Source organism: Colletotrichum acutatum, assembly GCF_030867785.1.
Source record: "Colletotrichum acutatum strain CBS 112980 chromosome Unknown BDZ83scaffold_22, whole genome shotgun sequence".
NCBI lineage: Eukaryota > Fungi > Ascomycota > Sordariomycetes > Glomerellales > Glomerellaceae > Colletotrichum > Colletotrichum acutatum.
Genome location: NW_026849016.1, coordinates 363,556 through 390,427, shown reverse-complemented (window position 1 = coordinate 390,427; position 26,872 = coordinate 363,556). Strand labels below are relative to the sequence as shown.

At 52.2% G+C, this 26,872-nt stretch overlaps 12 protein-coding genes across 12 annotated transcripts; 8 read left to right on the top strand and 4 right to left on the bottom strand.

Moving 5' to 3' along the window:
* Positions 1–2,859: 2,859 nt before the first annotated feature.
* Positions 2,860–3,506, top strand: BDZ83DRAFT_749828 (uncharacterized protein; the record flags this gene model as incomplete). The annotated part of the gene is made up of 3 exons (XM_060513824.1): positions 2,860–3,044; positions 3,113–3,339; positions 3,430–3,506. 3 exons carry the CDS (start codon positions 2,860–2,862, stop codon positions 3,504–3,506), a joined length of 489 nt encoding a protein of 162 aa, XP_060367837.1.
* A 2,186-nt stretch (positions 3,507–5,692) lies between these two features.
* Positions 5,693–7,233, bottom strand: BDZ83DRAFT_612041 (uncharacterized protein). The gene is made up of 6 exons (XM_060507695.1): positions 6,849–7,233; positions 6,660–6,747; positions 6,444–6,514; positions 6,233–6,376; positions 5,880–6,179; positions 5,693–5,817 (listed from the first exon to the last, which is right to left on the bottom strand). The coding sequence occupies exons 1-5, from the start codon at positions 7,124–7,126 to the stop codon at positions 6,080–6,082; spliced, it is 681 nt and encodes a 226-aa protein (XP_060367836.1). The 5' UTR covers positions 7,127–7,233; the 3' UTR covers positions 5,693–5,817; positions 5,880–6,079.
* Positions 7,234–8,497: 1,264 nt separating this feature from the next.
* BDZ83DRAFT_612035 (uncharacterized protein) lies at positions 8,498–9,228 on the top strand. Its single transcript, XM_060507694.1, has 3 exons — positions 8,498–8,816; positions 8,901–9,016; positions 9,087–9,228. Exons 1-3 carry the CDS (start codon positions 8,565–8,567, stop codon positions 9,121–9,123), a joined length of 405 nt encoding a protein of 134 aa, XP_060367835.1. The 5' UTR covers positions 8,498–8,564; the 3' UTR covers positions 9,124–9,228.
* An 847-nt stretch (positions 9,229–10,075) lies between these two features.
* On the top strand, positions 10,076–10,354 carry BDZ83DRAFT_749825 (uncharacterized protein; the record flags this gene model as incomplete). Its single annotated transcript, XM_060513823.1, has 2 exons — positions 10,076–10,136; positions 10,197–10,354. 2 exons carry the CDS (start codon positions 10,076–10,078, stop codon positions 10,352–10,354), a joined length of 219 nt encoding a protein of 72 aa, XP_060367834.1.
* Positions 10,355–10,568: 214 nt separating this feature from the next.
* On the top strand, positions 10,569–12,600 carry BDZ83DRAFT_188793 (common central domain of tyrosinase-domain-containing protein). Its single transcript, XM_060501580.1, has 2 exons — positions 10,569–11,060; positions 11,117–12,600. Exons 1-2 carry the CDS (start codon positions 10,782–10,784, stop codon positions 12,533–12,535), a joined length of 1,698 nt encoding a protein of 565 aa, XP_060367833.1. The 5' UTR covers positions 10,569–10,781; the 3' UTR covers positions 12,536–12,600.
* BDZ83DRAFT_188744 (uncharacterized protein) lies at positions 12,601–13,469 on the bottom strand. Its single transcript, XM_060501579.1, has one exon. It carries the CDS (start codon positions 13,317–13,319, stop codon positions 12,666–12,668), a length of 654 nt encoding a protein of 217 aa, XP_060367832.1. The 5' UTR covers positions 13,320–13,469; the 3' UTR covers positions 12,601–12,665.
* A 1,974-nt stretch (positions 13,470–15,443) lies between these two features.
* Positions 15,444–17,061, top strand: BDZ83DRAFT_571976 (family 71 glycosyl hydrolase; the record flags this gene model as incomplete). The annotated part of the gene is made up of 3 exons (XM_060504456.1): positions 15,444–15,524; positions 15,609–16,252; positions 16,317–17,061. 3 exons carry the CDS (start codon positions 15,444–15,446, stop codon positions 17,059–17,061), a joined length of 1,470 nt encoding a protein of 489 aa, XP_060367831.1.
* A 917-nt stretch (positions 17,062–17,978) lies between these two features.
* On the top strand, positions 17,979–19,466 carry BDZ83DRAFT_571910 (xaa-Pro aminopeptidase family enzyme; the record flags this gene model as incomplete). The annotated part of the gene is made up of 3 exons (XM_060504450.1): positions 17,979–18,167; positions 18,228–19,155; positions 19,219–19,466. The coding sequence occupies 3 exons, from the start codon at positions 17,979–17,981 to the stop codon at positions 19,464–19,466; spliced, it is 1,365 nt and encodes a 454-aa protein (XP_060367830.1).
* Positions 19,467–19,609: 143 nt separating this feature from the next.
* On the bottom strand, positions 19,610–20,919 carry BDZ83DRAFT_749821 (chorismate synthase; the record flags this gene model as incomplete). Its single annotated transcript, XM_060513822.1, has 2 exons — positions 19,610–20,801; positions 20,885–20,919. 2 exons carry the CDS (start codon positions 20,917–20,919, stop codon positions 19,610–19,612), a joined length of 1,227 nt encoding a protein of 408 aa, XP_060367829.1.
* A 510-nt stretch (positions 20,920–21,429) lies between these two features.
* BDZ83DRAFT_571899 (lipoyltransferase) lies at positions 21,430–22,410 on the top strand (the record flags this gene model as incomplete). Its single annotated transcript, XM_060504449.1, has 1 exon — positions 21,430–22,410. One exon carries the CDS (start codon positions 21,430–21,432, stop codon positions 22,408–22,410), a length of 981 nt encoding a protein of 326 aa, XP_060367828.1.
* An 844-nt stretch (positions 22,411–23,254) lies between these two features.
* On the bottom strand, positions 23,255–24,025 carry BDZ83DRAFT_749819 (transcriptional regulator PAI 2-type; the record flags this gene model as incomplete). Its single annotated transcript, XM_060513821.1, has 1 exon — positions 23,255–24,025. One exon carries the CDS (start codon positions 24,023–24,025, stop codon positions 23,255–23,257), a length of 771 nt encoding a protein of 256 aa, XP_060367827.1.
* An 842-nt stretch (positions 24,026–24,867) lies between these two features.
* Positions 24,868–26,043, top strand: BDZ83DRAFT_739303 (L-asparaginase II; the record flags this gene model as incomplete). Its single annotated transcript, XM_060513041.1, is given in 2 exon segments — positions 24,868–25,436; positions 25,451–26,043. The coding sequence occupies 2 exon segments, from the start codon at positions 24,868–24,870 to the stop codon at positions 25,932–25,934; spliced, it is 1,053 nt and encodes a 350-aa protein (XP_060367826.1). The 3' UTR covers positions 25,935–26,043.
* Between the last annotated feature and the right edge of the window lie 829 nt (positions 26,044–26,872).

Here is a 26,872-nt window from a genome sequence, read left to right as displayed (position 1 = left end):
TCAGCAGAGGCTGCCAACAGAGACGGGGTCAAGGTTACAGCGCAAGGCAAAGCTACGGTGCTACCAACCTCTATTCTGGGTCTTTGCCAGGCGTTCTTCCCAGGTGAACGCTTGACAACCGTCGCATGGCGGACGGGGGTGGTACAGTGTGTTTGCTGTCATGGGTTTCGGCTTGCGACGCTGATGCTTTCGATAGCTCTGTCCTGTGCCGACTGGACGGTGGACCACAGGACAGCGGGCGGTGGGCCCCTGAGGTGGGTTGTGCGCAAGCACAGCTCATAAGCATAAAAGCTTCATGGAGTGCCCTTTCCAATCTTCCCCCATTGCATGACCATCTCCGGCTATCGGAAGGGGAACATCCCCCCTCCACTCCGTGGGCTGATGGGCAGGGCGGTTGACAGGTCTAGGTAATCGCCTAATTATACTTTGTACACGAGAACGAATCTTCCGAGCTGAAGAGCTTGTACCGCGCGGGTGAGGTTAAATCATTCGTTCCTCGGGTTGCTTAGTCCATCTTCATCAACTACCGATTGAGGCCAAGAGGCCTTGAAGAGTCTAAAGACTTCTAAAAGAGTGCAGGTTATGAGGTTTTTGTGCCAATGGATTTATTCACAGCTTACATTGTTCCCCATGGAGGCCGATGTACAGTTTGAAGAGAGAGAAAGAGCGAGGTGGTGGCCGAGGGTCGCATCGGATCATCACCGACAACATCATCGCCAATGCAGGTCGGCGGCGCGGCCCTTTAGCGACGCGTTCCAATTGGCGGGTTCCCTCCCACTAACGATTCCTATCCAAACTTGGGCTCTTCCTTTTCTTTTCTTTTCTTTTTTTTCTTTCTCGCTGGACTTTTCTTCGCTCTTGACTTTGCTTTCGCTCCCCGTCCCGTCATTGACGTTGGACTTACGGAGTATAGAGCCCATGTAACTCCCATGACCTTGCCTGCATACCTAGACTTACCTTCGCTTTGCTTTGCTTCGCTTCTCCTCATTTCCCTTCTGCATATCGGATTTCCCCGCGCTGTACGGATACACACCCTGGCACCCTACTGAGGGTCGTGATGCTGCACCCTGCCGACAGCCGTTCAAACTCTACGGATACTCTTCCTGTTCAGACTCCAGCCAGTTCCGAGACGGCCTTGAACTGAGGCACAGCCGTCCAGATCTATGCTTCGTCTCCGGCCGCGCCATCCAACAGTTCACTTATCAAAACGATACTAGGGTAAGATATTGACGGGTAATTAAGACCGCCTCCAACAGCGCATCGCTTCTGCAATCCCAGGAGTCTGGTCAGCTCCCCTGGCAGACCAAGAAGCTCGAAGAGAGAAACAGCTTCGACCACCGACTGGCTTCCTCTTTGTTTGCCTGCAGTCATGGTACCTTGTAGCCGTACAGCAAAGTCAAGCTCGCGCCTGAACGGATGATCTATTCGTACCGTCACACCTCGGCGTCTCTCTGCCAATCGCCTCCGCACCTGGTGCTTCCGTCGCCCGCTACCGCCTCAAATCCAGGACACAGCTGAGGACGCCATGAATTCTTCTTCGACACCAGAATAGCAGAGACAACAGCCACAAGCTAACTCTCGCTGTGTCATTACTACCAATAGCAAATCGGCCATAGATGCCCACCAGCTAAGCCGCGCGTTGTGCAGATTTCGATAGCGTCGACGAGATTCGAGCCGTTTGCCCAACATGCCTCCCCAGGTAACATCCCTTGTTATCCGGCCGCGAAGTCAAACTAGAATGTGATCCTCGCCCTTTGTCTCTCGGCGAAGCAACCGGCGTCGTCCCAGGGCATCTTTCATAGGCTCTCCAGGAATTCCCGACGTCAATACTAGGGCTAGGCCGAATCAGACCAGCTTCCCCCGCTGTGATAGCGTGGGCAAGGGGGCGTGGAAAATCAATCTCGAGGTTCCCACGAGGGCGGAAGAAGAACACACGCGTTTTGTTTCTCATCGCAACACTAGCCCTTGAGGTCAAATGTCACTCTCGACCTTGCTTGTCAGCTAAGAGGTACCTTTTCTTACAGTCTCGGCCCCATCCTCCTGGGCCAACCTTTGCTGCGGATACGCTGCGCTACTTTGCACGCTACGCCTACGATGCGCATCTTTTCATGTTCCTGCTGTTCGCCGCCTGCCCACACTTATTCTCAACCTGCCTCATGCGGATGTCCAGCCTGCTGATAGGTGGGAATTGCAACCTTCGCCAGGAGATGGGCTGAACGGGCTGGAGCTACTGCGGTTCGCTTCTTCCTCGCTTTTCCATGTTTTCCTACAGGCTCCCCCTCTTTCGACCCCTGGTCCTGTCTAGTGCTCAGGAACAGGGTGTCACTGTACCGGGGGAGCCTAGCTACCCAATATGTCTCTTTGGTAAACCCACGATGCTTGCTGCCCGTGGCTCTTGGAATAACCAACCTCCTACCCCTGTCGGTTCATCCCAGGTCCCGGTCGATGACCCGCCCTTCCTATCGCCGCCTCTTCTGGGCGCTGCTCAGAATGGGCGGGTGAACTCCGCTACTCTTGTGGCTGCTGCTGCGGTTCGTATTGAACCGGCCGGCTGGCTGGCTGGCTGTTTGCTGTACCAAACTTGCTCGCATCTGCGTCCCAGTTCTGTTAGTCCCCTGTCTGCGAGGAGCATGGGACCCGGTTCCCCCAGTCCAACTCGAACCCGTCCACCACCAACACAATCGAGGTCCCATCCCGCATCTCACGGATATATATCACGGTGCCTTCGTCTCCATGTAACCGTTTCCTTTGCCTCCCTCCTTTTCCCTTTCCTCATCCACCGACTTCCTACCAGATCCATCCAATCAACTCCCATCCATCTCTTAGGACCTCAGTCGATCGTCTCCTCCAACCGTCAAAATGAAGGCTGCCGTCATCTTCTCCCTCGTCAGCTTGGCTCTCGGCTCCGTCGTCGAGAAGCGCGCCTGCGCCGGCAACAACTGCAACCGTCAGGTCACCGGTACCCGTGACGGCCTCCTGCCCATCACCTCCCGCCAGGCCGACTGCTCTTCCTTCATGCAGGCCACCGTCACCCCTTCCCCTACGTATGTCGACACCTCTCCATCAATACACTTGCTTGGTGATATGTTATAGACTAACTCTATTTATCCAGCACCGTCACCGTTACCGTCACTGCCGCTCCCGCCCGTCTCCGCCGCAACGGCGAGATCGCCAACCGCCAGGTCACCGCTCTTCCTACCCTCATTCCCGCCTACGCCTCCTCATGCGGTGACTCTGCTGCCTACTCTTCCGCCTGCTCTTGCTGGGGTATCACCGCTGTCACCACCACTGCGCCCAAGCCCACCGTCACTGTCACCACCACTGTCGACTACTGCGAGGGTGAGTTCTTGCCACACAACCTAACTAATAAAAGGATCAAAAAAGATGCTAACTCGTGACAGACTTGTAAACGTCTCGTTCGACGTGGAGATGGAAAGGCTGAGGAGATGAGAAAGGCCGAGGGGATGAGAAAGGCCATTCGTCTAGTTCTCGAGGCTCAATGTTGAGGAGGGGAAAAGGCATGAGGCTGTGGGAGGGGGCCCCAGTCGAGCTTGTATAGGAACGCACGGTCACCGCCGCCGTCTCCTTCGGATCTCGCAGAGATCCCCTCGATTACGAATTCAATGGACTTGATCACTCATTCGTTCAATCTCTTCGGGACCCTGCTTGTAGCCTTCATCGCCCTTTTGCCCGTTCCGATACGTATGAATCTTAGGAAGCGGACGACACTTCAAGGAGCTAGTGGTTTGGAGTGATTTATTACGAAGGAAAAATGTTTATGACCGGTTTGATGGGAGACATGACGACCAGCTCTGACTGGTATCAGTCTGTCACTGTTATGATATTCACATTCATGTGTAATAATTAAGACTAATTCGTCCTTACTTCGCAAAGACTACCTGATGTCTTAACAAACAATTACTGATGGATCAGCGCTGAGGTGTTGTCGAATTCGACAGCTGTCAGTGCTTGAGACGGTGCACTCATTGAATGATACAAGACAGCCGTAATGACAAGAGGTATTCGTCCGTCCCGGAAGATATGTCTCGTTCCAGCCTCACTTACTTATTCGTAAGCCATGTTTTACACACTTGAGTCTTGGAAAGAGAGGGCAACTGAGCATTTATTGCTTATCCCTAGGCTTGCTCATGACTTCATTTCTTCATCGATTTCTGTTGGTTCAGTTCTCATGTTAAATGGATCTGTGATGATTTTGTGTGACTTTAAGCCGCAAGTCTTGACTCCCCAAATGTTAATCGAGCCGCAGATTGCGTGATACCCGTCCCCCTCGGATGACCCTCGCCGGACGGGGCAAGTTATCCCATGACGCCGCGCGAATGGGTCACTGTCAATGTCGATCTTTTCTTTCCATCCGAACTCTGTTTCGAGGTTACCCACACACGTTCCCAGCATTCCCCAGAAAATGTTTCGAAACACGTATATCCCACCGCAGCGGGTAAACCCCACACAACTGCGGTTCTTTTTCTCGCGTGGCTTCCGTCAGGGGTCCCGGGTAATGGTGGTGATAGTATTAGTCGGAGTCCACCGTGTCCAGATCATCCCTCGCGTCGGATGCAAGCGTTACGATTCCTGAGCCCAGAGCAATGAACTTCACAGAATCCATACCCAATGTCTGTGATTACGCAACGACAAGGGTCAACTGAACAAGGCTTCGTCACCCAACTAGTGTTTCTCACGATTACCGCCCACAACCCGTTATAAGTGCGCGTCGCACGGCAGACTCGCGCATGTGGTCCATCGCCATGCTTTGCAAAACCCGAGACATCTCCCTCACTTTCTTCAGTCCCGCCCTCGACGCCACTTGCTGTCTACCTACCGATGTCTCCCTTGGTCCCCTTCATTAGTGTCCTCTCGCCCTGCAAGCAATATTCTTCCCGATCGACGCCCTTTTTTTCGCTCCTAAGCGGTAAGCTACATTCCCATGAGCCTACAAACGCCCCCTTCCGAAGTCATGCTTATCAGTGCGTCGGCATAATGAATTAGCCTTGATGATAGGCTTACACCATTTCTTGACAACGTCGACTCAACCACGATGTCCCGTGGAGTAAGTAGTGAGTATTCCAAAGGTCAGCACAACGTCTCTCTCCTCTTGTGGCAAAGAAGACGAGCGTCGTCATCAAAAGTCTCAGCTAGCGACTCGCACATGCCGCCCGCCGCCCGCCGGTCCGCTCCCGGCGGCAGCTGACGACATCGACGAGCGGGGCGCGGATCTGAGCACGTCGACAATCTCAGGAGCATCAGTCCCTTGTCTACGGCGTACTTCTAACAGATGACTACCATCGCTCCTCACCTGGAGATCTGACAGCCAACCCTCACATCCTGTTTGAGACCACCTCGTTAGGTCCGCATCCAAGGCGCAACTTTGAGTTGTTCTGGCAATGTCCTCCAATCCAGCGAATAAACTGAACATTGGGCTGGGGTAAAAGAACTTATTGGAAGTTCAGACCCGCTGGGACAATATGTGGTTATGTTGAAGACCTCTTCTCTCTGATCTTACAGCGTGACAACCCGTATATTTCGCCTCCACAGCGTTCGTGTTTTCCAATATGGATTGTATCACCGTCGGTACCTCGGTTAAGTAACTGCACCCACTCTGCATAGACATAAGGTACTTATACGGGCTTACTATTTATATAGTAGATGAACAAGAAAAGGAATAAATAGCAATAAAAGTCCCGTTTCTTTTGCAGCCTTAGACGGCTTCAAAAGTCTCGAAATAAATTCATTCAGTCCGTCTTGAATCTCAATTCGAGCGCCCGTACCTTACCATTACTCTAGGTCCTGCATCTTCGAATACTGTAGTGATATAGCTTAGTATCCTTATGGGGTCATCTCTACAGTAAGGTAAGGTATGTTACCTATCATCTAACATCCAAGGTGAAGCAACTGCCATCATGGCCCTCGAGGCCGGTAGATATGCCAAATTGGGACGGGGATCAATTGCTACTACTCTTCCCAAGGAACCGAACTATCATGGCTCTGAACCTTGTATGAACGAAAAATTCAAAGGCTAAGGATCTCCGTGTCTCCCAATCCTATCACATATCGCACCGGGTCGTCAACTTCCATCAAGTATCGCAAGAGCTACTTCAACAGTTCTCTGCATCGTGACATTACAGATCTCACTTAGCCAAACAGACGCCCTGTTGAGAATGTGACTGGTACGAATTACTATTCTTCTTCGATCACCTTCTGATTGAGGGGCTCGTACATTGGACGCCAAAGCTGTTGCCAAGCCTGTGTGAACTGCGCGTCGGTTGGGAAGTCATCCGGCCCGCCACCAATTATTCGAGCCCATTCCATCAGATGCGACGCACAGGCATGTGATCCAGCAAAACATTCCAACCAGAAACATCTGAAACTGCGTCAGCTCTATATTGCCATATGTAGTCCAAGGTAGATATATGTTGAACTTGGCTTACTTGTGGAACTGTTTTGCTTGGCCTAGATTCATGCTGTCGGTGGCGGCTTTCCACGCCCACACGCAGGCGACCTGTGAATTGTGGTGTCAGTCAGAGGAAACATCATGTCATGATGCATGGAAAACTTCTCTCGAGGACAGAGGCGAGCAGATTACAATGAAAAGTGCTATAGCTGATGTGGTGCTTTTGACACTTCAAGAGAATGGAGTTACTCACGCAGTACGCGAATGAGTCACTCATGGCTGCAAGATTTGCCCTTCCGGTGAGGTTGAGGGTGGCTTCACGGATCTCGACGTCCGTAGTTCTAGTGAGCCCAAGGAAAAGAGCGAGTCAGTAATTTGTACTAAGAAAACAAGGTTCGACTGGAGTTCTTAATAGCCTATCTTAGTCACTTGATGTACTTACTGTGATTCAACATCGCGTGGCGAATTTGAGATGCTTTCTTGCCTTTCGCCGCTTTCGACAAGCAGTTTTTCGAAAGTGGCCCTTCCGGCGTTAATTGAGTCGAGCAGCAGCATTTCGTCGCTGTTTGGTTTGGTAACGGCTGGTTCAGGAACGGTTCTCTTCAGTTCCCGGTCCTCGGTATCACTGGTGATACTCCGGGTACTACCGTCGTCGATGACGCCCGCTAGTGCCAGGTAGAGGCATAAGACATTGCAAATGAAGATCTTGAAGAACTGCATCTCGTACTCTCTCGAAGAAGTCGGGTGATACAGGCAATGTTGGAAATGAGGTAGATGATGGTGTAGTTCTGTTGTGCCACTACCTCAAGGTTCGTGGGAACTAGGGTTTATTATATAGTTGAGGTTTCACGGCTGATGTCGTAGCTTCGATAACCTCACCCCATGTAGAGATGCTTCAGTCGGTAAGCTTCCGAGGTATGACCGAACCGACACCGGCTCCTCAAGCTCCCAATCTGTGTGTTCAGTCCCCAGATTTGCGCCATCGCACGCCTGTCCTTGAATGTCTAGTTCTTTTGACCTTGAGAATCGGATTCTCTTCCCGTTCGAGGAGTTGACACACCCGAAAACTGCATTTCCAGACGACAAATTAGGGCCGTGAGATATGAAGTCAACACCCAAACAGCTTTGTTTGCGCGTATATGCATCATGTCGTCTTAGGTTGAAAGCATCAGGCAAATTCCGGTGTTGATCTGTTCATCCGATGTCTTTGCCTCACTGAGATTGTCATGTTACACATGTAGTGACACAAACTTTATCTTCCAGTGAAGCTCCAAGTGAAAGGAATGCAGCGAAAAGCTGCATCCCGGAATAGTTTGTGGCACGGCGGGTAGGGTTACTTTAACCAGTTTGCAGTCGAAGAAGTAACCATCGACTTCTTGAGCCACGTACTGGCTTCAGCGTGCAGATTGGACAATAACCTCGCGATACGTGTGCCGAGATGAGTCGCAGGTAGCGAGGAGCAAATGCGACTTTACTCAACATCATTATAAACAATATGGAATGCAATCTGTCGAGCAGCCGAGGCAAAAAGTTGAGAAGAAAACTCGTAACCAGTACTGGCAGAACGACAGGCTCATGCGTGTAAGCCATGAAACATGTGAACAAAGAAAATTCAATACTTTGTTGTTTGCTTTAGTCAAGACTATGTCTTCAATTAGGTGAGGATAGTTTGCTGTGGGCTTCGTAATTATATGTTTGCCAGTCCAGCTTATCACCAGATCGACAATCATCATAGCAAAGACCCTTGGAGCCAGGAGATGTTCAGCGTCAAATTTGTTTCGTTGGTTTTACTTCACAGTTGATTGACTATCAGACAGCAAAAGTATATCCCGCTTTGGGTACGGCAACACAGACATCGGCCTTGGCCAATTCCGCACGCACCACGAGATCGAGGCGGCAAACTCATCTGCATCTTCTAGTTTCTCTGATGTTTGGGGATAGTCGCTCTCGGATGGCGGAGTCATCCCACAGAAACCAAGAATAGCTGGAAAAGTACTATCCCTGGACCGTCTTATCTCGAATCAGTCCGAGTACACGTATCTATATAAGTCCTTATCCTATGTCATTTCCCACCTCTCTTTGTCAATGTGTCTCTCATCCACTCATCTCATCGAGAAAAGCCCCTCATTTTTGACCCAATAACTTCACTCTCAACAATATGAAGCCCACTGCTTTCCTTGCCGTTATGGCGATTGCCGGATCCGAGGTCAATGCCGATTGTTTCCCCAATGGCATGATCGGCCACTATGGCAGCTGGCTCAAGCAGAAGGTTACAGCCGTGGGTGCGGACCGCCTTTCTCTTGCCTGCATGGCAATAGCCGGTGTAGCTAAAGAGGCTTTTGTTGGCGAGGAGAGCCGAACATTCTGCATGCAGGAGGCGGATGGCTTGAAGTGGGACTTTTCCATCAAGGTAGGTTACACAGCGATGTCTTGCAGTCTAGATCTCGCTTTCTACTCATCATTCCAAGGGAGGTGTTCTAACATATATTGATAGAACTTGAACAGCGGCAAACGAGTTCTAGGACAAGCCGAATGCATGTCTGGGCTGTCGAAGGAGGCCTATAATTGTTATAGAGGAGGCAAGACATCCTATTGGAATTGGGAATACGCGTAAGTTTGTCCTCGGCCCCCTGTCTTCACAGTAATCCAAGAAGGATTCTCGCTGACAAGTGTCTTATAGTTCCGACCCCAATGCTGGCAGCTGCATGGGGAAGTAATTAGGTGGACCAACTCGCTCTCTCTCTCTGTCTCTCTCTGTCTCTCTCTCTCTCTCTCTCTTTTTCTTGATCCCGCGCCTGTATTATCTTTCTCTTGTTTCATTCGCCTGATATGCGGATATCAGAAACTTCCTATCTATTTAGTACTATAGGGTCATCTGAGCCGACTAAGTCCTAAGTTATGACTTCGCAACACAACGGTACAAACCATGCGAGTAGAAAATTTAACTTCCAGAATAGCTTTGAGCATATTTCATACTTATTCGCACACCCACTTCCGCATGACAGGGTTCCTCAAAATCTTGACGTGACGAAGAAAAAGGGACGAAAATGGGCTTGAAGATAAACTTGGATATCATCCAAGTCATGTTGTGATTGCTGTCGTTCACAAGTTTCAAGCCACAGACGATGACCTCTTGCTTGTTCTCTAATATACATGCAGCCTTCGCTTACACCCACTCAGTCTTGGCCTAGACATCAGTAGGAACAACCTGACAAACAATTCATCACCTAAAGTGAGCCCGAGGTAAGCTGTTGCCCAGGAACTACGGTGGCTGGATGTTTTAGAAAGTAGCCTATCGTATCTGCCCGTCATCTCGGTGAGTAATCCAGGGAATCTGTCATTGGCTCTTTGCCGCAAGACTGAAAGCAGCTGAGACGCCATGGCTGGCTGAGCGCCCCGTGCTTACTCTGTCATTCCGACTTCTTTCCCGAACAAGAGATATCTTATGGTGATATGCGCCACGATTACGAATTCGAAGAAAATTTTACAGGCAGCAGTTCTGCCTGAAACTTGGCAAAGGTGTCGCAATCTTGTGTACATAGAAGCATGTAGGACTTGCCGGCAAACATATATAAGCCATATTCTAAGTATCTGCTAGCCATTAACTCCGGGGTTGCTTTATATTCTCATACCTAAAAGCACCAATCGTCAGATTCACTCACTCTCAACATGTCTTCAGATGGAACTCAGGGACCCGTGCTTGTCCGCGGCATCAAGGCAGACAATCCAGGTGTGTTTTCCTGTCAACTGGCAAAGTCCCCCTTTACAATACATAGCTCACGCCTGGAAGCCAAACCTCCTGTGCGCATGGAAGTGCGCGACATGATCAAGGATCACCCTGATCAGTGGAATTTGTATCTCTTAGGCTTGGAGAGGTTCCAAAACTCGGTGAAGGAAGACTCGCCTCTCTCCTTCTTTGAGATTGCTGGCAAGTACAATTTTTTTTAATCGTGTCAATATCTATCTACCCCCGATAGTCTAATGGTGAGGATATCCGCCTGTCACTGGAGAAGTATTCCTTGACCCCGTCGGGGAGTTATCTCTTTTTTTTGGCAAAATCAGCTATAGCATTCCTCTCTTACTGATCATCGTGTCGCTTTTTATCATTTTGCGACGTTGCTGTTCGATTAGATTAACGCACTGGGAACTATAATGTATGAGAAGAGGATTGTAAGGTTCTGACACCAGCAGGTATCCATGGACTCCCGTACAAGAAGTGGCCAGACAGGGCCTGGAACAACAAGATGATTAGAGTCGACAATGATTTCGGGGGATTTTGTACCCATAGCTCGATTCTCTTTCTCACCTGGCACCGCCCATATCTTGCTCTCTTCGAGGTAAGCTCTACCTAACGTCAGATCGACATTTTTCTGACATGGCTCAGGCCGAGCTGTACAAGCATGTCAACGCTGTCGCCAACGACTTTGACGAGAATGAACGTCGAAACGACTATGTGAAGGCGGCCAAAGACTTCAGAATGCCATACTGGGACTGGGCTCGACCTGACCTTGGAGTCTTTCCAGCAGAGGCTACATCCCAAGCTAGGGTCCAAGTCAAGCGTCCCCATAATAACCAGAAGGATTCTCGTATCGATCCAAACCCACTGGCAACCTACAAATTCCGAGAGTCGCGCACGAATACGAGCATCAATCAGGTACTTTTATCTTTAGCCCATCTTTATGTCTGCGTAATGCTGATCGGCGCTCTTAGTTCCCGAGGGTCGGAGGCACCATTCGCTACCCTGACCAGCCCAACAACAGGATGATTCAGAGACTGACACAGTTCTTTTCTGGAACTGACCCTCAACAGGCTTCAAGAGGCAAGAATCTGACGGAGCGTGTCATCTTTATCCTTCAGTCGTATCGTGACTTTGGGTCTGCGTCCCACAACCGGTTCAACCCTCCGAAGCAACCGGGTCAGCCTAACTTTGCCGAATGGGGTAGTATTGAAGATATTCATAATGCTATCCACACCTACTCTGGAGGCAGTGGGCACATGGGAAACCCAGCAATTGCCGCGTTTGACCCTATCTTCTGGCTCCATCACACCAACGTCGACCGGCTCTTTGCTATCTGGCAAGCTTGCCACGACAACCCTAACGACCCATCGACCTATGTGACTGACCAACGTGCGGGCGAGAGCTGGGGTAACTTCATCGTTAAAGCCGGTGACCCGGAGACTATCAAAACCCCGCTGGCGCCATTTGCGCAGTCCGGTACGAAGGACAATCAAGTCTTCTGGACGTCCGAGGGTGTCAGATACACCACTGAGTTTGGATACGTCTACCCGGAGACTCAGTCCTGGAAATTTCCTACCAAGGAGTCCATCCTCAACGAGCTGGACCGGGTGTATGGGAAGACTGCCTCTTTTGCCAATATCTTGAGGAGTGGCGAGGAAGATTTCAAAACCTCTACCGAGGAGATCAAGAGTCGTGCCAAGGCACATCTGAAGGCCGAAAACTCTCCAGTCTCGGCCTCAACCTTCTCGCTGGCTACGGAACAAGATGAGCAAAAGCCACTCCGAGAGACCAATGAGCCCGGGGATTTGAGTCTTCCAGAGGATCGCGACCTGAAGAGCTTGATTGGTACCGACAACAAGTACCTTGAATGGCTTGTCAACATCAAGGCCGAAAAGGCCGAACTCGGAGGCAACTACGTCGTCCACGTGTTCCTGGGCAACCCCGACGACACGGTTCCCTTGTTGTATGTGACCAACCACTCTCACGTCGGTGCCTTTGCTACGTTCGGCCAAGACGAGACTACCTCGTGCAAAAACTGTCAACAGGGCCGTGCTTCAGGACAGAGAATCACCGGCCAAGTCCCTCTCACTCTCGCTCTCGTCGAGCGTTATGTTGCTGGCCTAATCGATAGTCTTACGCCGCAGCATGTCACCCCCTACTTGCAGAAGCACCTCCATTGGCGTGTTACATTGGCCAATGGTGATCTTCAGGCCAGGAGCAACCTCAACAATCTCTTGGTTAGTGTCGTTACGAACGAAGTGACCATTCCCAGCAACCCGTCGGACCTTCCACGATACGCCGATGAGGTGATCCCCCAACCAGATGTCACCACTAACCGTGCGGGAAGTGGCCGTGGCGATGGAACTGGTTATAATGGTACCAACTTCTAATCCAAAGACCAGATAGTCTAGGGCGTCAATTCAGAAAATACGACTGGAATATGAAGGAACAAGATTTTGATGAGTTGCCGACGTTTTCTATTGTCGAGCTGAAAGATCATAGCTAGGAACTACAATCATATCACGATGTCGTACTAGCTAAGTCAGTGATGGAAATACTCAATGCAGTTGGAACATCAACAATCCAATCGATCCACTTAATGACATACTTTCCGAGATGCTTCCAGAGTGAGGCCAAGGGCGCAGAAATCACGGCTCTACAAGTCGTCTGTTGTAAGGACTGAGGCGCACCATGGATAAAACTATGTCCGTTGCAGTGATAACGTGAGGATACCCGGATCTGCAAGCCGATACTCCGCCTTTTTGCGCGTTTGCTCCAACAGGCACCAACAGGAGCGGCTGGGAATTGACTGGTGAATGACTTTCGCTTTCTGGTTAGAGACGTAAGAGAGCGGGCCGAATCGGTGGCTCTGAAGTCACTGCACCTCGCTGCAACTCGCTGCAACTCGACCTCAAAGGGTCTAGAACAGTGGATTCGGACAGGGGACAGGGACCAGGGTGGCTTAAGGTTCTCGATCATGCTGTTGGAACATGGTCTTTTTTTTCCCCTCTTTGCTTTGCTCTTTTGGCCTCTTTTTTCTTCACTTAATCGTCTCTTGTGGTACCCATAGACCCATGCAGTCGCTTGTCCTTTTCCTCCCTTGGCGTCTGTGATTGCCTCCGGGGTAATGAATAACCGAGGCGGTCGGATATCTTGCTGATAGCCCTGCGTCATGAGAATCCATTCATGCCAGTGTTGGTATGATTTTCTGCCCCCCTCTGTCTGTTGGTGTGGTTGGTTCAAAGTGCGAAGTGCGACATGCTCAGCACGAAACCCCTGTCACAAGCAGCTCGGAGGGAGTCCGGACGATTGGCCGGCGACAGCGCACGTTGTCTGAGACCAGCGCGACGCCCAGATGGGGTTTTAGTCTCGTCAGCCCAGTGCAAACCGTATCCAAGCCGCCGGTTATCCGTCTTTGCTGATCTGAAATAGCCTGACAGCTGCCATGAGAGCCACTGAACAGCCCTCCGTGTATGCGATTTGGCGGGATTCCGATACACTTACTGTCGACTAACCCACTGCCGATGACGTTGCCGGCTCCGGTATCCGTACATCTTCTCGTTTTCAACGTCGAAGGAAGCCCCCCACAAGGCTGGTTCCCTCTCGAGTATGCACGTCCCTTACTCTTTAGATGTTTCGATCGGTTCTCAACGGTGTGGTTGGCTGCGACTACGAGGCGCCACGGACGACACGAAGGTGGACTAGAGCCAAGCTTTGCAACAGATGGCTAAGCAACAGCGGCCCTCTCTACAACATGGGTTTTAAAGACTCACAGACCTCAATATTGCCCGGTGCTGCCTGGGAATAGTGGGCAGATACGTGTATCCATCACGGAACCCTTGCTGCCGATATGGACCCTTGCCCTGAACGTCAGATATCCGACGATGCACGGTTCTTTAGAATCACCTGGGCAATAGCGGAACCTTTCCTCTAAACAACCGTAGCATTTGCTTATTTGAGCTTAAATCTAGAGGCACAGCTGCAGGTTGGGTTAGGCAGACCGTTGCTAGGATGTCTACTCACTCAGTCGGCGAGCAGGTTTGATGTGACGGACAGGGGCCGCTCGGCCGATTCCGCACGTGTAGGCCGTCAGACGACAGGGATCGTGAGAGTCTCGATGGGTGAGCGGAAAGCCGCTAGTGTAGGATCCGGCATGACGTCCGGCTGCGCGGCACTCTCCGGATGATTGGTCTTAAAGGGTCCTAGGCGGGCTCAACAAGCTTAAGATATCGGGCGAGCAACCTGACAGGGTTCAGGGAAAAAGCCAAGTTGGAAAGATGGGTGTTCGGAAGAGGAGGACAAGAGGCCCAGAGGGTCCCGAAACACCGTACCGCTGAGCAGATCTACTACACCAAGTCTCCAGAAATGTTTCCCAGGTCGTGTTTTGCCGTCGATCCCTCCCGAGTTCGTATCCGATTAACGCAAGGAATAGAAGATGGGCTTCACTTTGGATGACATATCGCGCCAAGTTCACGAACGTACACGAGCTCTTACAGCCACCTTCTTACTCACGTCCTCGCATCAAACGCCGCGTGAAAGCTATTTCCCTCACCGCCAGCAAGAACGCTTCGGACTCATCGCACTCTTGATGCAGAGTAAGCAGAGCCGGGCGAGGCAATTTCCCACGGCAAAAGCGGCCTCATCCAAATCATCAGGCTTGGCCCGCTGCATCTTTTCGCGCCGTTGTCCAGCGGCACAGCAGGCACAAGAGGCACAAAATGGCACAGCAGATAGAGAAACCACTCTAGACATTGGAGACCAATATCCACACAGCCCATTTGTTCAAAGACACATCCAACGGCGTCTCACAAAGCACTCACCCCCTGCTCTTTTCATGTAGCCCTATCAGGCAAGCGCCCTTCGTAACCCTGTCCGAGACGAACAGGCCCCCTTGCTTGTCTGTTTGACGGTGGGAGTTTGAGGCCGTGTAGTTCCAGCCGCATGTACCGCCTACCGTTGGCCTACCTGCCTATCTCGCGATGGAGTCAGGTTGTCGCCATGCCAGGGGGTCATCATGGACAATGGCGTACAGCGCCAGAGGGGCGGTACCGTGGTCGCCCTGGTCGGTTCGCAAGGCAGAAACCGACATGATGGGTAGATATGCGAGCCATACTTGACATGGCCCCCTTTTTAAGTGAAGGAGGCCACGATACATAATGCAGTGGCCGTGGCCTTTGGTCTCTCCCATGTGGTATTGTGGCTCTGCTGCAAGACCTGTAAACTCTGATTTCCGTGTCGATCAAAACTGATATCGACGACTTGATCTACGTGTCGAGGAAGCTCTTGCTCGCTTTGAAGATGAAGTTCACCACCTGTCTCGCCGGCCTCCTGGCCGCGGCCACACAAGTACAAGCGGCGTCCGTCTTTGCTCACTTCATGGTATGTTCGCCTCTGATCCTGTCATCCCTGCCAGGTCTTTGACTCCATCCTCCCATGTCTCAGCTGCTAACATCACTTCGCCAGCTCATCAACACCAAGAACTACACTCTCAGCGAATTCGAAGATGACTTTAAGATCGCCAAGGACGCCCACATTGACGCCTTTGCCCTCAACATGGGCCTGACGGACCCCAATACCAACTCGTCCCTCGAGACTGCCTTCGTCGCCGCCAAGAATGTTGGATTCCAGCTCTTCTTCTCCTTTGACTACAACGGCGGCTACCATGGGGGCAAGCCCTGGCCCAAAGAGACTATTCTGTACATGGCAGAAAAGTACTTCAAGCTCGACGAGTACTTCAAGTATGCTGACAAGCCCCTCGCCTCGACCTTTGAGGGCACAGAGAACGCCGAGGATTGGATCGAGATCAAGAACAATACAGGCGCCTTCTTCATCCCCGACTGGTCCTCCGTATCCCCCGAGGACGCACTGGCGCTAGGAGACGGCGTTGCTGATGGACTGTTCAGCTGGAACGCTTGGCCGGTTGGTGATAAGGACATGACTGACAAGAGTGACGCTGCGTATGCTTGGGCCTTGAAGGGCAAGCCCTACATGATGCCCGTCTCCCCTTGGTTTTATACCAACCTGCCTGGCTACAACAAGAACTGGGTGTGGCGCGGCGATGATCTCTGGTACGATCGCTGGAACCAAGTGATGGATGTGATGCCTGCGTAAGTCAACCTTTCAGGGACACTGTTCTCCTTTCTTGCCGCTTAAGTGACTGACAGTTGACAGCTTCGTTCAAATCATCTCCTGGAACGATTACGGCGAATCACACCACATCGGTCCGGTCCGCACCAACGCCATGGAGGCTTTCGAAGTTGGTGGAGCCCCATTCAACTACGCCCTTGACCATCCTCACGACGGCTGGCGCCACTTCCTCCCCTACCTCATTGACAGCTACAAAGCCGCCGTGGCCCCTTCGATCAAGGACGAAGCCCTCATGACATGGTACCGCGGCTCACCTGCCCTCTCCTGCAAGGACGGCGGCACCACAGCCAACGCCGTCGCACATGACCAAAAGACTTTGACAGCAGCCCAGGTTGTCCGTGACAAGATCTTCTACTCGGCCCTCCTCACATCCGCGGCAGAGGTAACCGTCTCCGTTGGAGGCAAGGCGCAGAAGGGCAACTGGACCTCGACCCCTGACAGCGGCAAGGGCGTGTACCATGGAAGCATCCCCTTTCTGGGCACCGGCGACGTGGTCATCACCATGACCAAGTACGGGACCGAGATCGCCAAGATCGATGGGCGCAAGATTGCAAACGAATGCCCCAGCGGCTTGACCAACTGGAATGCGTGGACAGGCAGCACGAATGCTCTCCATGTCGACGACCCGAGCCCGTCACCCACACAGACTGGAGGTGGCCCCCAGTCCACAGCCAGTGACAATGACTCTGGGGCATCCAACCTCTCCCAGAACGGTTTGGTTTACATTGTCTTCACTCTCGCCAGCTTGGCTATTGCTGGCGCAGTGTGAACAGGTCAGAGACCGCGAAACGTTGGGACACACACAATCGCGCCAGTATCCGATCATCTCTATCTCGCAAAGAGACTGCGACTACGACTGCAGGGCATCTCCTTAAGCTCAATCGAAGCTTTGAGGCATAATGAGGCATCAAACTTACCTAATCTCAAACATGGGCATATCGTTGTAAGTGTAGCCTTCTCAGCCTTCGTTCATCATGTAAACGGCTGACACGTGTTTCACTAGAGCGTCTGAGTTTGGCGTCGAATCTTCACTTCTCCAGTTCTTGTTTACTTCGATAGGCATACTTTGCCGCATCCACAATTTTAATGTACGAATTTAGGTACAACAGCGTTATGAAGCCTTATGATTTTACTCTGGCAAACTTCATGTACAATAACAATACCCCTCTATATAGAACTAGATAGAACACATCTCAATTCCCACGGGCTTCACGGGCTTCACGGGCTTTCCGGGCTTTCACGAGAGCCCTGGAGCAAACCCCTATCAAAACGCACGATTTTGCGCTTCTACTATGCTGTTCACGTTTGGCAATAAAATGAAATATTGTGCTCAAATCCCAGGACGGATGGAATTAATTTGGGGGTTCGGTTACGGTAACCTCTACCTTCACTCGCGCGATGTAGTGCCCGATCTCGGTGAACACACTCACCGAGGGCGGGGATCAGCATCCATGCAGCGTGAGATCCAAGGTTGCGATTATCGAGCTGCCTTTCCGGGACTAGACGACGTAACGCATTGCGCTGAAGTAATTCAACTTCAGAGCTTGCATTCTTGAAACGGGGTAGCCGGAACGTCATCCGATCTCACATCCTCCATCCTATCTTTGACCTCATCACTCCTCCCTTCAACCTCACTCATCCTCAACTCACCCTTTTTTATGAGATCAACAAATCCGCAGATCCGCAATGCATTGGCTCATACCACTACTCCCGGCCGCCGCAATCTTCTGGCAACAGGCGGCCAGCGATCCAATGCCAAAATATAATCCTCTCCCGCCTCTCCGCGAGCAAGCCCGCACCCAGGATGCCTGGACCGACGAGCGCAAGGCGGGCATCCCCGCTCTCCTCAAGAAACACGGCGTCGACGCCTGGCTGGTTCGCCCTCGCCCACTCATACTCCATACCGCAAGACAACGAAAATGACACAAGCTACAGATAAGCCAACGCGAGTACGCCGAAGAGACAGTCTTCTGGTCTCTCAAACCGGCATCAACCTTCTCCGCCCGCCGCCGCACAACGTGCCTCTTCCTCGCCGAACCCCCCGCCTCCACCAACTCCTCTGATAGCACCATCCTACCACAGCAACCCGGGTGCATCATAGGCTGGACCGCAGACGTTTGGGCTACGCTCAAATCCCAGCTCGAGGCCGCGGGCCCAGCCACCATCGCCGTCAACGCGCACCCGGAAATCGCCTTCGCCAGCGGCCTGCACGCGGGCGAGTACCAGGCCATGGCCTCCGGGCTCGGCGGCGAGTGGACCTCGCGCATGGTCGTCAAGCCCGAGATCGCCGTCGAGTTCATCTCGGCCCAGCCCGCTTCCAAGATGCCGCGGTACAGGGAGATCATGGAGACGGCGTGGGCAATGATTGCCAAGGGTTTCAGCGAGGCGGTCGTCGTGCCGGGGAAGACGACGACGGGGGATCTGGAGTGGTGGTTCCGGGAGGAGATTCTGGCGCACAACTTCTCGACGTGGTTTCAGCCGAGCGTGAGCGTTGTCGATGAGGCGCTGCCTTGGACTATGAGGCTGGAGACGACTATTGACGAGGGTGCGGGAGGGAGGATCATTCAGTATGGGGACATGCTTCATGTTGATTTTGGGTTGACTGCCATGGGGCTGAACACGGATACACAGCATCTCGGATACGTGCTTCGCCCTGACGAGACCGATGTGCCTCAAGATCTGAGGGACGGCTTGAAGAAGGGTAACAAGCTTCAGGATATCGTGAGGCGGAACATTGCTGTTGGCAAGACGGGCAATGAGATGCTTAAGGCGTCGCTAGGAGAGATGCACGCCGAGGGTATCGAGGGACGGGTCTACTCGCACCCTATCGGGGACTGGGGGCATTCTGCTGGTCCTCTTATCGGTAAGAAGACGAGACGCTTCCATTGCAAAACCATTGATCTGGTACGATGCTGACTTTGCATAGGAATGACCAACATGCAAGAGTACGTTTCGGCGGCTGGCGAGCTGGCTGCTATCCGCAGCATGTGGTTCAGCGTGGAACTCCTCGTTGAGCATTATGTACCTTCAAGAAACACGACCCTCTGGTTTGCCCTGGAGGAGGATGTGTACTGGGCTGGCGAGGAAGAGGGATGGCAATGGGTCTACGGCCGACAGGAAGAGTTCCACCTGGTGAGGGCGGCCAAGCAGCAACAGGCGTCGGAAGAGTTGTGAGATGAGTCACTTATTCACTTCACTTCGTAAAATAAATGCACAGAAAAAGAAGACTGTTCGCTGACAAACCGAAAAAGGGGAATCTCATCATGAATTTGCTTTTAATGCCCGTTATTTACAACACATCCCAGTTTCCAACCAGCTTACGCCTTACCATTCTCCCTCTTAATGGGAGGCAGCAGGCTCTTCGTCATCTGTCTTGCGTGCTGCGCCATGAGCGCGTCCAGGAGGACGATCGCCGCCATACCCTCAACGATAGGGATGGCACGGGGGACGACGCAAGGGTCGTGACGGCCCTTGGCGGCCAGCACGCCTTCCTCTGAACCGTCGTAGGTCGCCGTCGTCTGGTCTACGCCAATGGTCGCGGGGGGCTTGAAGGCGATGCGGAAGTAGATGGGCGCGCCGTTGGAGATACCACCCTGGATACCGCCAGAGTAGTTGGTCTTGGTGGTCAACTTAGACCGGGGGATACCCATGCGCTGGGCGTCGGCCTGGAGCTCCGACTCGGGCGCCTTGATGAAGGCGTCATTGTGCTGGGAGCCCGGGATCTCGCAGCCGCCAAAGCCGGAGCCGATCTCAAAGCCCTTTGTGGCGGGGATGCTGAGCATAGCGTGTGCAAGCGAGGCCTCGAGCTTGTCGAAGCAGGGCTCGCCGAGCGCCGAGGGCGGGTTGCGGATGACGCAGGTGACGGTTCCGCCAATGCTGTCGTCGCGCGCCTTGTAATCGCTGATGAGGTCAATCATCTTCTCGTTGGTCTCCTCGTGCGGGCAGCGGACGGGGAGGAACTGATCGACGGTCTTGCGGTCGACGGTGTTCAGGAGCGAGAGGAAGGCAGGGTTCGTCGAGGGGCTCGGGTGCTCGGGGGTCGGGGGGAAGAGGTGGCAGTTGCCGACACTCGTGGTGAAGGCGGTGATCTCGGTACCATAGGCTTCGCGGAGGTACTTCTCGGCAAGGGCGCCGGCGGCGACGCGGGCAATTGTCTCGCGGGCTGAGGAGCGGCCACCACCGGAGGAGGCCTTAACGCCGTATTTCTCGAGGTAGGTCCAATCGGCGTGGGACGGGCGGGGGAACATGTCCATCGTAGAGTTGCCGTAGTCCTTGGGACGTTGGTCCTCGTTCTGGACGAGCATGCCAATCGGGGTGCCGAGGGTGACACCGAACTCGGTACCGCTCTGGATGACGACGCGGTCCTTCTCGTTTCTAGGCGTCGTAATTGAGCTCTGGCCGGGGCGACGGCGGTTCAGCTGAGGCTGGATATCGGACTCTGTCAGAGCCATGCCGGGCGGGACGCCATCGACAATGACGCCGACGGACTTGCCGTGGGACTCGCCGTAGCTGCGCAGAGGGGCATCTTATGTTAGTCCACAATTGGCCACGAGAGACGAACAGAAGGAATTGGGTCGGAAGAGGCGACGCACGTCGTGACCTTGAAGTAATTGCCGAACGTTGACATTTTTGCTACCGCTATAAGGGGGTAAAGTTGCAGTGTGGAAAACGAGAGGAGGGGAGGGCGGTATGTAAGTTTGGAAAATTATCTGGGCCGATGTTCGGTGAGTCAACCACAGAAAGAAATCGGCCGTCTGCGGGGTGGAGGGGTTTTCTATGATGTAGTTGAATTGCCCCGTTAATCGGGTGGGTCTTGTTCATACAGGGGTGGGTGGCCTAATCAGAAAGTGGACTCTGTTAGATGCAATTTACTGAGAACCTCATCTCAACGCGTTGCTCACTCAGTCATTCCGCCATTAGACGGCAGTATATGCATCCTTAACGTAACGTCTCTTACTCATAAACTCATTGAATTGACTCATATTCATTTAATTGTTCTCGAGTCATCACTAAACACCCTCTTATCGTTCGGATCACAGTCTAAACTCACAGGACTTTTCACAGGGGCTTGTGAAAATGTCAACCTGAAAGTAGCATCGGAACCCGTCTCATTCAGTATACATCGCAAAACATCACAATGCTGCCACTACGCAGCATTCCGGGAACTCTGTTCCGCATCAGACCCTCAATACACCAGACTCACCGCCACAACCGCCTCTTCTCCGCCCTCGCTGCCTCACCAACCTCAAAGACCCAAGTCTACACCTCAAACTCGCGCGACCCCTACGTGAACCTCTCCATCGAGCATCACCTCCTCCAAACGACCCCGTCTGACTCGACTGTCCTCTTTCTATACACAAACCGCCCCAGCATCGTCATCGGCCGCAACCAGAACCCGTGGCTTGAGGTCAACCTTCCCCTCCTCAAGTCCCTACCCCAGTCTGATGCCATCGACCTCGTCCGCCGCCGTAGCGGAGGCGGAACGGTTTTCCACGATGAGGGCAATGTGAACTACTCCGTCATCTGCCCGCCCGCAAACTTTGACCGCGACACCCATGCAGAGATGGTTGTCCGCGCCCTCCGCTCCCTCGGTGTCGAGGGCGCCGCCGTCAACTGCCGCCACGACATTGTCATGACTCTTCCCCCTCCGCCTTCCTCTTCAGGAACCTCCGACAAAGCACCGGATACCACCGCCTCCGCAGAAGCGGCATCATGCAGCAAGCCAAAGGTGAACGCGGAAAACACGTTCAAGATCTCCGGCTCGGCGTACAAGCTCACCCGTCTCCGCTCCCTGCACCACGGAACGTGTCTACTCTCGTCCCCGAACCTGCCGCGCATCGGCAGCTTCCTGCGGTCTCCCGCGGAGCCCTTCATCAAGGCTCGCGGCGTCGAGAGCGTGCGCTCACGCATCCGCAACGTGGGCATCACCGACACATCGACGTTCGAGGATGCGGTGATTGGTGAATTTGGAAAGATGTACGGTGACTTCACTGTCCGGGCAGAACTGGGCGAGAAGGATGCGCTCGGAGAGGATAAGGTTAAGAAGGGACTCAGGGAATTACGGGTAAGCTGGCATTTCTTTTCTCCTCGTTTGGCGATAGTGATGGTCAGAAACTAACGGGCAAAAAACAGTCTCGGGAATGGACGTACGGCCAGACCCCTCTATTCACCTTCTCTACACACCCCTCTGAAGAAGACACGCGGGAACGTCCTCAGCTTCCAGGCAACGTGAGTCAACATCTTCATTTTTGTAGTCTTTCGCTGTTTCGTTCCATTCAACTCCCCTTGACCCCTTCAATGCTCAGACATGTAGCCAATCTACCCAGCACAGCCAGCTGACCCCGTTTAGTTCAACCTCACATTTGAAGCCCGCCACGGCCTCATCCAAAGCTTCTCTCTGTCCGGGCCGTCCTCTAGTCAAGGATTGACCAAGCTCTCGGACTCCATGATCAACACCCAGATCTGGGAGGTCGCAGACTGGGAAGAGCGTCTCCGCGCGGAGGGCTTAGACAACAGCAAAGCGTCGACCGTGGGAGAGTGGTTGAACTCTGTGCTGGCAAATGGAAAGTAAACCAATCGCAAGTATGGATCCGTAACAAAACACATTCCTGTATGATAAAAAAGTTGTGAAGCAGGGTAGGCAGAACAGTGTATGATACTACATCTAAGACGACGAGCCTGCAGCAACTTATCGTGCCTAGCAAGCCGTAATTAACAGCATCTCTCATCACTTTTATTCATCTCTAGATCATTGCAAAGGTCTCGTGCGAGACACCTCCTCTATCAAGGCACTCTACAGAAACCCTTAAGTCATGTTCAGACCTTTTTGCTGGTTCTCTAGATGTGCACATCTGGCTTCTATCTCCGAGGTTCTGGCAAGTTCGGACCACGGCCTAACAAAAAAACTTCTGCAACAAAACAATTTTTTACCAGTCTTCCCATTTTGTTTCCTTGTAAAGCGCTCACGTTGTCTTTGCCAACTCCTTCATGTCGCTTCGTTCCTGGACCAAGGCAGCAATGGTTTGACCGCCGTCAGAGCCCAGGCTCTGGAAGCCACGAATCACCCCTTCTCTGTCACCCTTTCGCATTTCCTGACTCATCTTGAACTTCCCCTCCAAACGGTCGATGCTGATCTCGATACCGATGATGTTCTTTTTCATCAATTCAATGTAGCGCTCAGGGGCGTCCGCAACCTTCCAAGGGCCAGGTCTGTCTCCCTTCCCGGTGTAATCCATGATAGACGTCTCAGTGTGCCTGGATAAGTCATCAATCTGCTTCGACAGGAAGTCAGATGCAGATTTTGACTTGCTATCGAAGTAAATAGTTGCTCGACCGTAAGCCTGGACAGCGGCATAGTTCCAAGTGGGAACAACCTTGGCAGTCGTAGGCTTCGTCTCCGTGTAGAACTTGGGTGTAACGTAATGGTGAGGTGCGGCCGTGAACAGCACGAGAACCTCCTGGTCGAGTGTTGTTGATTCAGTACCGGTAGATTGAACAGCCTCGATCATTGCCTTGCTCTGTGGATTTTGGCGGGCTAGGTGGCCCCTCAATCGGCCGAGTTCCTCATCACTCGTTTCGTCATCAACATCCAAGACAAAGGGGATGTGGCTAGCAAGGATGAGAGGGTGGGCACCTGATGGAATGGCAGTAGTGAGAACACCGAGGGGGTAGTCTCGGATCAGTTGGCGCAAGGCGCTGATACGAGTTTCCGCGTGTGGTGCTGGGATAAACATGATATAGGATAATACGAGTGCTTCTTAAAGGTGTTGAAAGTGTGTCATCCCAGTCAAGGTGCTTAAGAGATCGTAAGCGCTCCCTCAATCATTAAATACTCTCTATGAAAATGGGCGGCCTCAAAATGAAACGCGTGGTTCGTTTTCAAGTGAAAGTTGAGTAGTCACACTTTTTCTCCGGCGTGAATTTGCATAGAGTTTCTTTGATGCCACCTGGATTGTAGAATCCGAGGGTCGCCGAGGAAGGTTCCACCCTGATATCGGCCAGATCCTCAAGTTTGACTTGACCAAAACGTAATGCCCGTCATCCCATTGGATGTGTTGTTCAGATCTGGTCATTCCATCGAAAGCTCTCCGCGGAGAAACTGATATCACTTGGCTTGGGCCAGCATCTGCCGCTACCTACGACACGATCGCCCTCAAAGATTTGCCACGGAATAGGCGAATGTTTCACGCCCTTTCAGTAGTATTTTACTGGGTTATAGTGACATAACGTAATTAAATGGATTACTCGAGCTGGCCAAAATGTCGAAGCGTGCATCTAGTGCCCCTCTCCGGTTCGGACATTATGTCCGACGATAAACGTGAGTCACCCCGCCACGGCTTCCATTCATGATGGATGGCTCTGCAAGATTCACGTGCAAGTGAAGATTTCAATCTTTACAAGACTGAACCATTTTGGTCCTGGAAGTGATGATATGAAGCTTGCCGGCCGCGTGGCGTTCCGGAATTGTTCTCCTGCCAATAACGAGCAGAACAAATCAAAACACCAACTTCTCATCTGCCCTCTTATTTCATTCTCGCCAACGTTCTGCCCCTGGTAGCTCTGACATCCAATAAAGATGTCTCAATTTGCAGTTCTAGAGGATTGTGTTTTCTCCGATCGTGGAGGTATCATCGAGAATGTCCATCGAATTCACGCTGCAGTCACAGATGCTTGTGGCAGTCTCTTGTACGCCGTTGGCGACCCATCACGCCTGACACTCGCCCGATCAGCGGCCAACCCAGCTCAGATTCTCGCCCTTCTCGAGATAGAAGGATTTGAGCAATTTGCTTTCGACGACATGGAAATTGCTCTCATGTGCTCTTCACATAGTAGCGAGGAGCGTCACGTCCAGTCAGGGGTCACGATGCTGGCCAAGATTGCGGCCAAAGAGCAAGACTTGCGGTGTGGAGGCCACCCATCAATGTCCGAGAGCGTCAACAACGAATGGATCAGGAGAGGTTTTACGCCTGGTGCTCTCTGCAACAATTGCTCTGCGAAGCATATGGGCATGCTCGCGGGGGCCAAAGCACTTGGACAAGATGAAGAGTATCACTTGCCGGATCACCAAGTCCAAATTCGTGTCAGACATGCCTTTGAGGAGTTGACCGGCCTGGGGGCCGACGAGATCAAATGGGGCATAGACGGGTGCAATCTGCCAGCTCCCGCCCTCCTCTCCGTGACATTAGTTACCTTTATGCTCTCCTCGCCCACGCTGCAGACGCTGAGGCTCAGGGTCCTACAACGGACCTCAGAACGAGGCACTTGGCTAGGATTTACCATTCCATGTGGCGATTCCCTGGAATGGTTGCTGGGGATGCTAGATTCTGCACTGAATTGATGCTCAAGCACGGTGGTAATCTCGTTGGAAAGCTGGGTGCCAATGGATGCTATGGTGTTGCCATCCGAGACTCCGAAGAGACGCGGCATCTGGGGGCTAACTCGGGTCTGGGAATCTCCGTCAAGGGTGAAAATGGAAACGAGGAGATTTTGTACGCAGTAGTGATGGAGATTTTGGAACAACTTGGCATCGGTTCTGCGGAAAGCCGTGCCGGCATGGAGGCGTTTCACCACATTGAACGCGTAAACACAGCCGGAGTCATTACTGGAAAGGTATCCTTCTCTTTCAAGTTACGCAAGCCTTGAAGTCGAAGAGACGAAACAGGATTCCACAATTACCTTAGACATAGAGAAGCATTCAGACGTAAGACTTACAGTAGTTTTACAATCGGCAGCACTGCAAGCATCGGAGCACATTGTACATGTACGATTACCCAACGTAAATCAGTGAAAAGAGTGAGTTTCCCTTATCTATACCAATGCCACTCTGTCACCTCAAAGTCCACTGGGTACCATGGAGCAAAGTCTCTTGGGATACCCGGTGGCGCTTCGGACATTGATGTCCGAAAGTGGGCCATGGGTAGCGCTAGTCCAATTTCACTATTAATGAACACGGACATTCGTATGTGAGATGTCCGAAGAGTCTCGACTCGAGGTATCAGACAGACAAGGCAAAGGCCGAATTGAGTGCGGGATTTCATGCAATGAAATGAACTTATAAACAGCGAGTGAACCGTCGATTCATCCCATACGGAGCTGTGTTGCTCCGAGTTCAGCATCCTCAGGTGCCGCCATGGAGGCACAAACGCTGACGATATCATATTCAAACGGAGTGAGCAATCGGTCTTGTCACGCATTTTTCTCCAAATTCATCACCTCAACAGCACGCCTACTTGATCACTAAACTCCTTATGAAAACTTCAGTCAAGCGTCGTCCCAGACATTAACATCCACTGATCTAGGCTCGCCACTCTCAGCCACTGCCTGGTGGGAGAACCTTGAATACCGTATCATCAGTCAGGTTGGATGTGAAACCCCTCTTGCACGTTCCGCTACCTCTCTAGACTACCTAAATAAAGGTTATTGCCTCCAGTATGGTTTCTATTTGCTGGGACGAGAACTGGTCGGCTTGTGATCTTGAGATTCGTGGTTCAAAGATGCCATCAGGAGTGAGATGTCTCTCAGAAGAATCGAAGTACCAGGATGACTTGAAATTCGATGGCAGAGCAGGTGTGTTTTGAATA